This window comes from Musca domestica, unplaced genomic scaffold, assembly GCF_030504385.1.
Source record: "Musca domestica strain aabys unplaced genomic scaffold, Musca_domestica.polishedcontigs.V.1.1 6, whole genome shotgun sequence".
NCBI lineage: Eukaryota > Metazoa > Arthropoda > Insecta > Diptera > Muscidae > Musca > Musca domestica.
The window spans coordinates 12,577,683-12,592,778 of NW_026712363.1; the positions used below are offsets into that span (position 1 = coordinate 12,577,683).

The 15,096-nt window shown below is 34.1% G+C and overlaps 2 protein-coding genes across 2 annotated transcripts in view; one reads left to right on the forward strand and one right to left on the reverse strand.

The window, feature by feature from the left end:
* LOC101896271 (reversion-inducing cysteine-rich protein with Kazal motifs) overlaps positions 1-9,994 on the reverse strand; it is a 108,583-nt gene extending 98,589 nt beyond the window's left edge. The window contains exon 1 of the mRNA XM_059129336.1: positions 9,533-9,994. The gene's annotated coding sequence lies outside the window, so the exon portion shown is untranslated. The remainder of the gene's footprint in view (positions 1-9,532) is intronic.
* A 569-nt stretch (positions 9,995-10,563) lies between these two features.
* Positions 10,564-13,769, forward strand: LOC131805685 (uncharacterized). Its single transcript, XM_059129204.1, has 7 exons — positions 10,564-11,246; positions 11,319-11,440; positions 11,498-11,638; positions 11,698-11,910; positions 11,982-12,332; positions 12,386-12,545; positions 12,612-13,769. Exons 1-7 carry the CDS (start codon positions 10,943-10,945, stop codon positions 13,082-13,084), a joined length of 1,764 nt encoding a protein of 587 aa, XP_058985187.1. The 5' UTR covers positions 10,564-10,942; the 3' UTR covers positions 13,085-13,769.
* Positions 13,770-15,096: the final 1,327 nt, after the last annotated feature.

The following is a 15,096-nucleotide window of genomic DNA, read 5'->3' on the forward strand; positions in this document are numbered from 1 at the left end:
TTGGATATATCTTTATCCGTATCCGAGGTACGAAAAAAAATTTTGTGGTTCCAAAAAAAAATTCTTTAAAATTCACGCTTTTGGAATTAGTAAAGTTGTTTAAAAATCTTCGTTTTATGCTACGAAGGACTATAAAAAATTATTTAGTAAAGCTTTAGACTAGCTGTGAAAAAAATGCCTCTATTTTGGCATTAGAAAAATATCCACAATATCAGATAAAGAAAATTAAAAAAAAATCGCGACTTATTTTTGACAAAAAATATTTAAAAATCTACATTTTCGCCTTCAAAGAACTATGAGGAAATGCGGGGATTTAAGGCCCAGAAAAACTTTACAAAACTTTGGAAGAATTCATTTAAAAGTCCAAGATTTATATTTCAAAAAATGTATTAATAATTTAAATTTTTACTTTTTCAGTCCGCCATGTATCATCTTCACAACAGATCTTGCGTTGCTAGCAATATTGGAATGTGTGTGTGCTTATAATGAATCGGATGCTTATCTCGTCTTTTTTAATCGTTTCCAAATTTTAGCCCTGTGTGGGGTACCAGAAGTAGTAGGCCGATATAACCCATCTTCACATCGGATCTAGCTTGTTTCGCATTTTATGGGAGATATTATTCACAATGTAGACCAGTTGTGAGATAGGTACCAGAGGGAGTGGTCCGTTCTATCCACACTTCATACCAGATCATGTGTTGGTAAAAATACGAGATGTATTTCACATTTTACAAGAGTAATGATTATTCAAAATATTGACCCCTTTTGGTGATGATAGGAGCGGGTCGATATTTTCCATTTTCCTTCCTGATAAAAATACTAGGATTTGCAAAATTTGTACAAAACTTGATGATCGTTTCCTTTCTATAAGGTACATGCTTTTCTGTGAAAATTTTGACCTTTAGTCGGGAAGGTACAAAAAGGATGGATGGTTTGATTTCCAAACATGATCAAAGTTTGTTAAAAAATATTACGATGTACAATTTTTGGACCAAATTGGATACTTCCTTCGAGAGTTATCGTGCATATCAATCAGTCAGCCAGCCGGACCGACGAACGACCAACTTAGGTCGACTCCACATGTCTTGAAATGGATTTGGTTCAAAGAGACCAAGGGTCTGAAGCCCTTTTTTTTATATACCCTCTATAGCCATATGGCTGAGGGTACAATCAATATTTCTAGCCTTGAATTTCCTTAATTGCCAGGATTTTAGTTTTATAAAAACTACGAAATTTCACCATTTTAGGTTTGGAAAAATACATACATTTAAAATGCTATGATTTATATTTTCAAAAAATAATTATTATAAACAACAAGTGAATATGCAACTAAGTTCGGCCGGGCCGAATTAATACCACATGCAAGGAACTTGGAAAATTTCAAAAAAAAAAAGAAATAATAAAAAAAATTCAGAAAACTACCACTTAAATAAACACCGTTATATGGGGACTATATGAAGACGTGGACCTTCTTACGAAATTTGTTGTCATAGGCTATAGTACCCATTATGAACTTCAAATACGAAATTTGAAACAGTTCCAGTGAATAATGTCGCTACCGAATATCGGAAGGTACCTTTATATGGTGGCTATACAAAGACGTGGGCCTGCATACAATTTTTTTTTCACAGGCTGTAGTACCCATTACGAACTTTAAATATGAAGTTTGAAATAATTCCGGTAAATAATGTCGCTAAAACCATGAAAATACCGAATATCGAGAGGTACCATTATATTACACTTCCGATAGTCCCACAAAACTTTTGAGTTCTGAAACTATTTTCGAAATCAAGCATATTTCGTGCGACTAAGTCCTCTCAATACAATTTAATCTGTTCAAATCAAATGAGAATTGTTTATTATCTTCAATACAAACATGTTATATGCCAACTCTCGTATGCCGGTATGTACCGGCATCTGTTATCCCTGCTACAAAGCAAACAAAATCTACAACAACATAAGTATCATCAAAATCATCATCGTCGTCGTCGTCATTTTATTGTGCTTTAATCCTTTCATAATCATCAACATCATCATCGTCGTCCTCAAAGTCAGAAACAGCGGCAACAGCACCAACATCGGCATCTTCATCATCACCACTTGCATCCATTAAGGCTTTCTTATGTCCACACAAACTCATACACACGCACATGCTGCACTCAAACACTTGTGCAAAAAACATGCCACATAAAAATTCTCTCTTCAAGGCGGCTGGCTCTCCAAATCAAACCCACACATTTACAGCATTAAAGACGGTTTGATACTTCCCTCACCGCCACTGCCACCACCACTACAACTACAACAACTGGTTGTGGCATACAAATACATACACCGGCACACATTAATAAATAGGATCCTCTTTTTATGCATCTTTTTTGTTGATTTGCTCTCTGTGTGTGTGTGTGCCGCTTTTAACACCGACCGGCACGAGAACCAGACGAGGGGTATTTCTCCAAAGCATGCCGCTGCCATTAGAGTTGGCGCTTTGCAATGTTTGCTATTTTCATTTTGTAGCCAACAAGCCAACCTAACAGCCAGGCCGCCAGTCAGCCAGCCAACCTGCTTTATTTCTTTTCTTTTTGATTTCTGTTTGTTTTGTTCGTATTTTCCTGTCTAGTATTACCCCAAACTACACTAATTCTATATTGAATTTATTATTCCGTTTGTAACAAGCATATCCGAATAATTATCATGGTTGGACGTGGGCTAACTCAACCGGAAGAGATTCTTGATTAAATGATCAAATAGTGCAGCATACTTTTAGGTATCGGGGATCAAAAGAGAGCTTAATACGCCTCATTCCTCGAACTTTTAAAGCCTTTAAAACGTAATGCAATGGAAATGCAGAAAGCTTAAACTTTTTTACCTGCACTACAAAGCTGATATATTTAATAACACTTTCCTCAGATAACAAAAATATTCTCCAAACAACTTTCTCACCTTATTAAAGCATTTAATTCAAAATATTATTCTCAATTCTTTTTATTTTTTGTTGGAAACAAATTTCGCATTTTATATAGTATATGATTATTCAAAATTTAGACCCTTTCTTGGTAAGGTACCAGCGAAGGTGGGTGGATATAAAGTTTCAACAAATATTGGAAGAACAATGTTTTTGAGTTTACGAGGCTGGACCGAAATTGATCTTTTGTGTACCTGACTTAAAGACCAGTTTCCACATCGCGTTAGGGTCACATGAAAAGTGTTTCTTAAAATTTTCAAATTAACACTTTTGTAGCAGACTTATAGGCGCGGGCAACTATATTTAAACTTATACGAAACGTTAAACTTAATAAAATGTCCGAAATAGCATCAAATTTTAGAATAAGTTTAGATTTGTTCGAACGGCCAATGAAACCGTCACACGCTGTTGCTCTGTTGCTCTGCGGTATTTTGGGCCATTCCTGGCGAAGTGCTTGCTTGAGGTGATCGATATTTTGGTATTTTATAGTGCCAACCTTGCTTTCCAAAATGCTCCAGACACAATAGTCCAACGGATTGGTATCCGGAGATTTTTGTGGCCATTGCGCGCTGGAAATGGAGCGAGGAACATCATTTTGTAACCATTCTTGGGAGCGCGTGCTGAGTGCTGTTGGAATGTCTAAGGTTTACGGGCAAAATGTTTGCGTGCCCAAGAATATTTTCGCGATATTATTTGGAATTTATTCTGATGCCACGGTCGATTAATACGAGAGGAGAGCGACCATCGGCTGCTATGGCAGCCCACCATGGTCGGCGCTTTAGTTCTGGTGGCCAACCGAAGGTGCACATTTTCAGCTGACCTCTTTGGCAAGTAAACACGATCATTTTGTTTGTTTACAAACTGCTGGACAACGAATGTTTTCTCATCGGAGAAAACCTAACGAACCCTTTAGCTCTTTTGAGTCTATTTTCTTCCTGTTGCGGTGTAAGTTCTTGCACTTTTTGAAATTTCAATGGCTTTACCCCGAGCTCATTTTTCAATATTTGCCGAATGGAATCCACTTCCTTGACGTCGGGTACGAGACACAAAAGATTTATAGCCACTTGTGGTTTTCCAGCCAAATATAAAGAAATCACACTATCACGCTTGAATTCCATTCTGGAAAGTTCTTACCAAAATGCTTTTGTACGCTTGTAAACAATATAATGAGCTGTCACAGGAATAATTTTAACAATATTCCCCAATTAATTTCCTAGAGTAACATATTTTTGTTTGCAAGTTTACTTGAATCAGCCCAATGGGCAATCTCTATCACCTTTCCCAAAATTCATTTCCTACAGGGTATATACAATTCGTCCTTGCCGCAGACCCTTCTACTCGTTTTTCTTTCATCTTTTATTTCTCTTCCTATTTTCTTTTTTTAACACATAAAGCATTGACATACATACATGTGAACGGGTGTTTTTGAACTGTTCGGAGCGGAGGCCTTTTGTAGTTGTTTGGTGCTTTTGGTAGTTGTTTTTTTTTTTTTAATTTTCAAACTTGCCTTTGTGTGAGAGCGTGTGTGTGTATGCGGGTGCACACAATAATACCGTTAGGATAGCATTTCCGGCGCGTACATCACATAGAAGTTAAGTTGTGAATGTGTAGCGTGTGTGTGTTTGAGAGTAGGACTATAAGTCTGTGTTTTTAACGGTTTTTGTGTTAAATGTGAAAATAGAGCGTATTAATTATGAATGTAAATGACACGAATGTGTGAGTGAGTCTGTATGGGGACAATCGATTCTGAATAAATGGAATTTAATTTTATTTTGGTTATCTGACGTTTTCAAACAGCATTAGAGTGGCATAGATTTTTTCGCAGACTGCTCTACTTTCTTTTCAAAGGTGAACAATGCCTCCTAATTCGCAATATAAATGCTGTCTGATTTGAAGAAGTTGTTTTTATTCCCTCTACAATAAGGTCGTCTTTCTTTTTGTTACACCTTAAAATATTGCTCTGAGACCCTATGAAATAATTATGTTCGCGATCAGCATACAATTTTAAACTGATTTAACGATGTCCGCCCATCTGTTGAAATCACGATAGAAGTATGTGTAATATATACGACATATGAAAAAATTGGTATAGACCATTGTAGTACTCTTAAAATGAAAGTTGAAAAGGAGCCCATTGTGGAGATACATACCAAATTATAGCTAACCTTTTCAAAATGCTATGTTTTTTTAACTTTTCTCGATCCAGAGATATGGGTCTTTGATTATACTTAAAAAATTATGTCAATATACTGAACGCAATCCGGTTTCAAAGACCCATATCTCTAGATCCAGAAAGATTATAGCTTCAACTATACTCTGGCACACATTTCATTTTTATATAGAAATGATAATATAACTTCCGGACTGTTTTGAATAATAGATATTTTCATTATTTTTCAAATGATCCCCATCCATGCCCTTAGAAAAAATTATTTCCCGGAATCGGGTTACCTACATCTGGAAAAATATTCTGACAATTTTTATTAACCTACAATTAAGCTCCTTTACGTTCGCAATGGGGGCACAATATGAAGTGCGGTTAACTTTATATTATAATGGTGCGGGATTATAAAAAACGAAACAATTGACTTTTTAGACATATTTGTCGCATGTTAGTGGTCAAATAGAAACTACTTATTTCGGGCGAAATGCCTTTGCAAAAATAATGGGTTAGTAGGTAGGAAACTCATTATTTGACAATGGAAGTTTCTGCGAAACTTCAATCATAACACATTGCAATATTCCGATTACCTCAAGATCTAGGGTCTATCACCTGCAGATCGGGTTCCTTCGCTCTTTTATGTTCTCCCAATTTTGTTACTCTCGATTACATTATTATACCCTACAACACTATGTGTTGGGGGTATTATCAGTTTGATTGGGCCAGAATTTATGTAACACCTCGAAATATTGGTTTCCCATATAGGAAAGTATATATGGATCTTCCTAGCTCGCCGAGCTGAGTCGATCTAGCTATGTATGTCCGTCCGTCCGTCTGTCCGTCTGTCCATGTTAATTTGTAATCACTCTACAGGTCGTAATTATGGTCCGATCCTAACGAAATTTTGCACGAAGGTGGGATTTGGGTCAGAATAGACCCCATTTGTGCGATATATATGTCTATCAAAGAAGATATGCTTGAAAGATCCCTTATATGTCGAGAACGGCTGAACTGATTTCGACAGTTCTCATTAATTCAGAATGGCCTCTTGGCAGGAAAGAAAAAGCGTCTAAAAAAATCGCATAAAAATATCTCTCTAAAGATGAAAATATTGATTTTGTAATATTTTCTCATATTTTTTCAATATTGTCATATTTTTGGCATATTTTCATTTTGAATAAAACATTTGGTAATATTTCTACTGCTAAAAAAAACTAAGTAGTTAGGATATCATATACAGATTGCATTTATGGCCCGATCCTTCCGAAATTTTGAATGGGAATAAGATGAGGGTCAGAGTAGAAGCCTAATCTTTTTGGAGATGATCGTCATATATTTAGGGGTTGAAATGGACCAAAAAACTGCAAAATTGTCAGCAGGTCGTAATTATCGCCCGATCCTCACGCACATTTGAATGGGGGTTTCCGGACATTGCGAAAGCCAAGCAGTTTTGGATGGCCTTCTAAAAATATTCAATGTGTGAAATAGTTTGCCAACTTTTGTAGATAAAATACGAAAATGTCCATTCCAGTGACTTTTTGGAGAATTCACAAATACAGGAAAGACGCACTTCTGACTATTTCGTTAACGCTGATTTCGTTGAAGAATATAGTCAAATGTCTGTTTCTCATATAGATGCGTTTCAGTCAAAAACCAATAATAAATGTTAATCTTTTGCCACTTCTGAGAGATTATAGGTCTTTGGGAAATATTGGTTCCAGATCTAGGAAGATCATTTACGTGCAAAATCTGCCAATAAATTGGAAATGAGCAAATTAGTTCAAGTTGCTATTATTTGAAAATTAGAGAACGAAACCTGATGGTTTTTTTATTATTTGTCACAATATCTTGTGGAATTCTTTCGAGTTTCTCGCCTATATAAACTGTATCGTTTATTATAGTGTTGTAGAGTATTCAACGGTCGGCCACGCTCGACTGTAGCCTTTGCTTACTTGTTTTTTTAATGGTTCTGATTGTATGTGTAGAGAGAATTACGCTCATTGAAGACACGGGGTCCACTTCTTCTGGTTCTTTCTACACTCCAAATATATCTTAGAAATCGAAGTTTATTGAATTTTTAAATATTTATTTCAGGCTTAAAAATATGAGAAATATGTGAGAATCCGGTTTGAATAATTGACTTTTTTGAATTGAAAAGACTGCAAGTCGTAGTCGAAGTTTTGTATTTGCAAAAATTACAAACTTGATTTTCCTTTTTTTGCCGAGCCTATACATGTTTAAAATTTTATTTTTGTTTAATGCCAATCAACATGTCGAAAAAACTATTTTATCATCTGTTCCAAAGTCAAAAAAGTCAAAAATGTGAAATCAAAACCAACCTTCGTGAACTTCGCTAAAAAGTCAAAATCGATTTTTAGTTGATTGGATAAAAATCGAAAGATCAAAATGGCTTTTGTAAGCAAGAATCTAAATGTCCTTTTTGATTACGTGTCTGTTTCAATGGCCCAGTTATTTTGGTACCAACCACGGCACAACCCGAAAAGTAGTTAAATTTCGAAGGAGCTAGGAGAAGAAAAGTCAGCATTTTGAATAATTACAGCTGTTATTCGCTGATATCCCTTAAACTTTGCACATCATAATATTTTTACCAAAACTAGATCAAGATTGATGATCGGATATATATGTCCACTCGTTCCAAAAATTACTTAACAAAGGACCAACATCAAAAAATAATAATAAAAAAGAGCGAAGAAAGGCGCGGCCGACCATATGATACACCTTTATGCATATTTAGTAGAGCTACTCGTAACAAACAAGTCTTTTTATTAGAATTTATGTGAATTAGATCATACCAATTATGAACCTTTTTTGAATGTGTATTATGGCTATAGAGCAATTCTGATTTGAAATCAGATGGAACTAACATATGGCAGTATACCCAACTCTGAATCTTTTTCCACCAAACTTGACGAATTCATTGAATACCCACCACCATTTGGAAAGAATTTGGAAATTTTCAAAACAAAATAAAATCCGTTAAAAATTCTGTTAAAATCTTAAAAAATTCGACTATAGCCGTTATATTGGGGTCTATACGAAGACGTGGACCTGCATAGGCAACTTTTGACATAGGCCATTACAGTATTAAAATACGAAATTTGAAAAAATCCGGTGAATAATGCAGCTGAAATTATCAGAATACCGCATATAGGGAGGTAGCAATATATGGGGGCTATACGAAGACCTGGACGTGCATAGACAATTTTCAGTCATAAACCCATTACGAACTCTAAACGGAATGAAGAACTTAATGTACCCTCCAGGCTGAATTCGATCGTACGTGCCAAAATTCAGTCCATTTGGGCTTGCATTTACAATAAAACCGAAATCGAATAAAGATATACTTGTAAGCTATACCAAATCTGAACCGAGTTTGATAAAATTTGGCATATGTATTTCCGGGCTGTATTTGATATCTGGTACCGAATATCACTCTTGTGGAATGCATATTACGAATGTGAAGGACCTCAACACTAAATTGGATGAAACATATATATGGAAGCTATAGCTAGCTATACCTGATCCGATTTTCACTTCTTGCTTCTTCGATCGGAAGTGCGGAAATACATCCCATTTGGGCGAGTATTACACATATGAGCACTATAAAATTCAGATCGGACGAAGATATATAATGGAGTTAAATTGGATTCGTCCTTGGGACAAACAAATAATTTGTGGAAAATTTCATCTCAATCGTACGATAAATGCGGCCATTTATTTGTTTACAAAAACACATGCCGGAAGGACGCGCGGACGGACATGCATAAATCGTCTGATAATGTGATTCTATAAAGATCATCAAAAGGAACAGATAGCGAATAGATTATCCGTACCTAACCTCAAAAGGTTGACATTTTCATTAATTATAGCTCGCATGAATTATGGAATTAGTGTCCGATTTTCTTCAAACTTTGCACATTTCATATATCTAGTTTGACGATATATCGGAGCACTACATTGGTATCTCCCTGACAAACGGTCAAAATTCTAAAAAATCAATGGGCATTTATTGCTTTGGTATTTTTGGAATTCACTTTTGAAATTTATTTTTTGTTTTGTTTATATGTAATAAAATTTCGGTAATGCAATTATTTCCACCCCCTCACGAATTGCCATTATTAGGAATATACTGTATATCTATATTGCACGTGTGTTTTTGTATTACTTTGTATTGGGATTTCGCTGTTTTTTAAGTTCTTTCATTTCCTCAGATGATGGCATCAAAGGAAAAAAACATTCACTCGTAAAATCAAATGAAAAATTTTATTCACCATAAAATGCCATTAATAATAAAATAATTAAAAAAAGAAATGAAATGCTTGGTTGGTAGCTTGGTTAGTAGGGCGTCGGAGCAAAGGCCCTCTGATATATTTAGAACTCACACAAACCTTTTGAAATTTTATTTTTGTTTCTCTTTAAAAGCGCGAAGATTATATTGTTATTTTATAAATCTTTTTTTTTTGGTATGGAAATCACTATTAAAATTTTTTAATTGATTTTTTTTTTTTAAACCATTTATATATGTTTTGTGATTAATTAATTAATTCTTATAAACGCTTTATTATAATTTTTGTCATTTATTTGTTGCAAATTTTCATTTCAATGCTTGTTTTGCTTTTTTCAATTATTTTTTAAAACGCATTTGTTATTCAACAGACAACATTCGCTGCTTTTCCAGAATCACTATAATATTCTTATTTAGTTTTGTATTGACTGAAATAAGTTTCATATCAATTTTTTCATCAATGTATATTTTTTATTATTTTTCCCCGTTTTAAAAAAAGTATCCACCGTATTGTTTGCGGCTTCCGTTTCACTCGCTTAAACGACCCGTTCGCGTTCTCTTTCCGTAGAACACTAAAAATTCATTGGCGTATTTCCATTTTCAAATAGGAAAAATGCATAATTTTGTTGGCTCGTTATTTTGTTGTTTCCACGCTTCTCTTAAACGATTCCAATTCCACATTGTTCCCATGTAGCAACGTGCTAGTGTCTCTCTTTGATACAAGTGCCGGTATTTGACAACAACAAGTGTTTTGTTTAGCATTCGTTGTATGTGATTATCTGGTGGTTGTTCGCCCGTTGAATGTAAATACAACCACATGCAACATGTATGATGGCGCCAAAGATGGTATTCGAGTTGCCAGAATATTTTGAAATGTGGGATGTCATGGGTTTTATACCCTTCACAATGCTATGAAGGGTATATAAAATTAGTCATTCCTTTAGTAACTCCTTGAAATACTCCTGTCAGAACCTACAAAGTATATATATTCTTAATCAGCATAAAACTATAAGTCCGCCTGTGTGTCACGCTATCTTTGAATAAAAATAAGATAGAAGGTTAAAATTTTGCACACATGTGTATTTTGCCAGTAGGCACTTAGTAAATGGCCCATGTCGGTCTACGGTCTATACACTGAGGGAAAAATCCCGTTGCGAAATCAAGCACGTATGTTGTCATTTTCGCAACGACCCGTTGTTATATTTTTCAACAACGGCTGTTGGTGAATTGTGCACGAACGTGCTCAAATTGACACCGAGACGTGGTCAACTTTCGGTACCAACAACAGCCGTGCTTAATTTGTCCATTTGTAATATTGGTAATTGCAGCCGATTACACACGAGTAAAAAATGACAACGGTGGTGCATGATTCACACACGGTCGTTGTCAATATGACACCGGTCGTGTATGAATTATGCACCACCACCTGCATAATGATGCACCACCGTTGTTACTTTGTACACCGACGTGCATGAATCGTACACGATCGTTGCCATTTTAGCAACTACCGTGTATGAATCATGCACCACCGTTGTCATTTTTTTTACTCGTGTGCAATCGGCTGCATATTTACCATTTTTTCCGTGTTATTGAAAGAGAAAGGACGCATTGTGCAAAAAATTTATTGAAAATGAATAATAATTCGCAAGATCCTCAAAATATCATTGGTGAGTTGTTAGAAATCGATGGCAATATTGTTGTGGTTCGCGATACAAACCATTGCAGCAGTCAAGATGCGGAAAACAATGAGGACGATTATATGTTAAGGGAGTTCTTAAAAGGAATAAATATGGAGTCGCTTTTTGAACAATTAAAAGGTAAGTAAATAAAAATGAATTTTTCAGTTAATCAGTGTAATTAACAAAGAATTTTCTTTTTTGTTCTTTTAGCATCACATGTAACATTTCGCAGCTTGCAGTACTTGAAAAAAGAAGATTTAAAGGAAGCAGTGCCACCATTGGGACTGCGTGTTGAATTCAGAGAAAAGCTCTTTGCTTGGAAAAAACGAAAGGTACGTATTATTTGTTTTACAGAGTTGAACTCAGTATTAATATTGTCATAACAATAGCTCGGGATTGATGACGAAACTATGTCAGTTCCATCTAAAATAGGTGAATGGTGGAAACGCAACGAGACACCTGCAAGTACTCCTGGTACTCCCGACACTACAGGTTCGAACTGCTCAAAAGCCAAAGGAATTTTGTCAGAGGTAAGGTAAGAGTAATATTTGTGTAAGCATAGTTAATGTAGTTTTTTTATTTAATATAGGATCTAACGGAATTGTTAACACATACCTCGAAGGGGAAACTAGCGCTTGAATGTAGTAGCGTTAATAAGAAATTAAGTGACGAGCAAAGAGATGATATAATTAATATAATTATTGAAGATATTTTAACCAACAATGTTACTCTTTACACTCAAGACTATATGCGCATATTGGATGAAATTTGTTCCGTTTTTCCTCTTGAAAACGAAATGAGGGTAAGATTAACAATATAAACAACGTATCTGATTATGTAGTTTCTTAACTTATAATATGTCTTTATTTTTAGGATTATTATTACATTTCAAGAAAAGGAAAGAACAACGCAAGCGGAAAACTTTATGCCAAGTATAGAAACAAGAAGTCCAAAAGAATAAAGCTTTTGATTTCCGAGCCTAGCACAAGCAAAGCAGCAACTCACACATCTCCTAATTTTTGTAACAAAGATGTTCCCGAAATTGATGAATCAGTTGAAAATTCATTGAAAGCTTCCTTACTAAGAGAATGTAATGATTGGGGATCGATCTGCGAAAAATGGAAAAGATCTTTTAACATACGGCAAAGAGATATAAAAAATTTAAGTAGCCATACATTTCTCCTTGAATGGACGAAGTTGTCCGATGCAAGAGCTTCAGAATTGGTAAGTAGCCATGAGCTATTTATTTGTATATGGATACTAATGTTTCGTTTTAGGTCAACATTGATTTCGATATTATGTATCCACAGAAAGGCAATCTTCTACTTTCTAAATGGGACCAATTTAAGAAAAAAATTTACAATTATTATGGGAAAAATATTCATAACGAACATTGCAAACAACTCTTCGCAAATGTTTTGACGGCAAGCAGCATAGGTAAATTTTAATTCCTGATTTATCATAAACATTAAAAGTAATATTTATTTTATATTTCGGTTGCAGATGCTCAAGATTATATATACGCAATACTGTTGAATTCAGTTTTACCATCACCTGCTAGGTTTAAATGTGGAAACGGTAAATTACGAAAAAAAGTAACAATAGCTGATTCGCAGGAAAGTTTCGTACTGCGACTACCGACAATTAACGATTATAAAAGGCAAATTGATACAGTCACTGAAAAGTATTACAATGCTGGATTAACTATACAGCCATTTATAATTGTGGAGGGTTTGTCCGATTTCAATATAAAAGGTTTTTATGTTTTTTTTAACCACAATTTGTTAAAATTTCAATCGTTCCTCGAATGTTTAGATACATGTTTTAAAATTTTTCATGCACTTTCTTTAAAATATCCAAATGCCTGCCAAATTCCATGGATTTTTATCCAAAAATATTTTTATGAAATTAATACTGTATATGATATAAAATCAGTTAATTTGACTTCACTTATTAATTTCTGCAACAATAATTAAAGTACAATTCAAAATGTATATTTGCTTTCGTTGCCGTAAGCATTTTGATAAGGCAAATCTTTTAATAGCTCATTTGAAAACAGACCATTTAATGTCCACTAAATTTTTAAAAGTACAATGCGTTCAGGACAACTGTAAGCAAACATTTACAAAATTTACGTCATTCAGAATTCATTTAGAAAAACTTCACAAGAATCACACAAAAGCTCCACCAATGGTTAAAGCCATTAATGTGCCAGTTGAAATGTCATCATCAAAAGAAAATGATTATACAAACAGTGAAACTGTTATTAACAACAATACAATAGAAAAGGATTTAAATGTTTTGAAAAAGAAAACCTTATATCTGTCTTTACAATTACATGGTCAAAGCTATATGCCTAGAAATCATGTTATAGAAATACAACATTCTGTTTCAATTCTGCTTTCATCCATTTCATGTACAATTGAAAAATATATAACTGATCATCCAAATTATGAAGACTTAAGGTACTTACTAAACTTTTGTAAAAATCCTTTCGAAGAAACTAGAACGGAATATAGACTTTTAAAAATTTTAAAAGAACTAAACTTTTATGATGATCCAAAGGTTTATGTAATTAGCAATCAAGTCTCGGAAATTGTTATCAGCGGAAATCCCAGTTTAGGTCCAAAGTTATCCAATATTTATATAATGCCACTGAAATTCATGATAAGTGCCCTTTTTAAAATTCCAAATCTCTTAGATTTGACATTAGAAAACTCCAAAAAATTCCTAAATTCACCTGTTTTACAAAATTTTACAAACGGTGAGTTATATAAAACTAAATTATTAAAATATCAGTACAATTTAGTTATTCCCTATGTCCTTTACATGGATGATTTTCAAATTAATAATCCTCTTGGAACCCATACATTTTCCATATGTGGTTGTTATATTAGCTTTCCTTCAATGCCACAGCACTTGTTGTCAAAACTTGATTATATATTAACTGCTGCGTTTATACCATCAAAGGATTTAAAAGAACGTGGAAATGAAGTTTCATTTCACAATCTTGTAGAAGAGTTAAAAATTCTAGAAGAAGGGGTTGAAATTTGTGTTCAACAAAGTGTTCAGAAGGTGCATTTTATTTTAGGTGTAATTATTGGAGATAATTTAGCAGTTAATAGTATTTTAGGCTACGTGCAATCATTTAACTCTAAAAGATTTTGCCGGGTATGTAGAAGAAAAAAGTCCCAAATGCAATTCGACGCAATTCAGCATTTAGATAGTTTAAGAAACCAAGAGAATTACAACTCAAATGTATTGGAAAATAATTTTCAAGAAACAGGTATTAAAAACAAGTGTATCTTCGAATCTTTACCAAATTTTAACGTCACTGAAAATTTTTGTTTTGATATTATGCATGACATTTTCGAGGGCATATGTGTCTACGATATGTCTAATGTAATTCTCGGGCTGATTCAAGAAAATATTGTTACGTTAGATTGTATTAACAGCAGAAAATCTTTATTCCAATTTGGAGAAATTGAAGTGGGAAATAAATCTGGACCACTAGATTTATGTAGATTGAAAAACTATAACTTAAAAATGACAGCTAGTGAAACTATGTGTTTTACTAATTTTTTACCTTTAATGGTAGGCGATTTAATTCCTTTCTCCAACGATCACTGGAAAGTTTTTATAATATTATTACAAATAATCGATTTACTTTTAAGACCAAGTTATATAGAAGACGATTTAATAAAATTGGAAGAATTAATTAGAGATCACCATTCACTTTATATAACATTATACGGTTCGTTAAAACCGAAACACCACTTTCTTGTCCACTATCCCACAGCTATCCGAAAATGTGGTCCCCTTAAATATCTCTGGAGCATGAGATTCGAAGCTAAACACAAGGAAGCAAAAGCCTATTTAGGAAATACTACATCAAGAGTAAATCCCTGTCGTTCATTATCTATTAAGTCTGGATTGAAATTTTCCAATTTTTTATTAAAACACGAAGATAACTTAGAACCAAATGTTA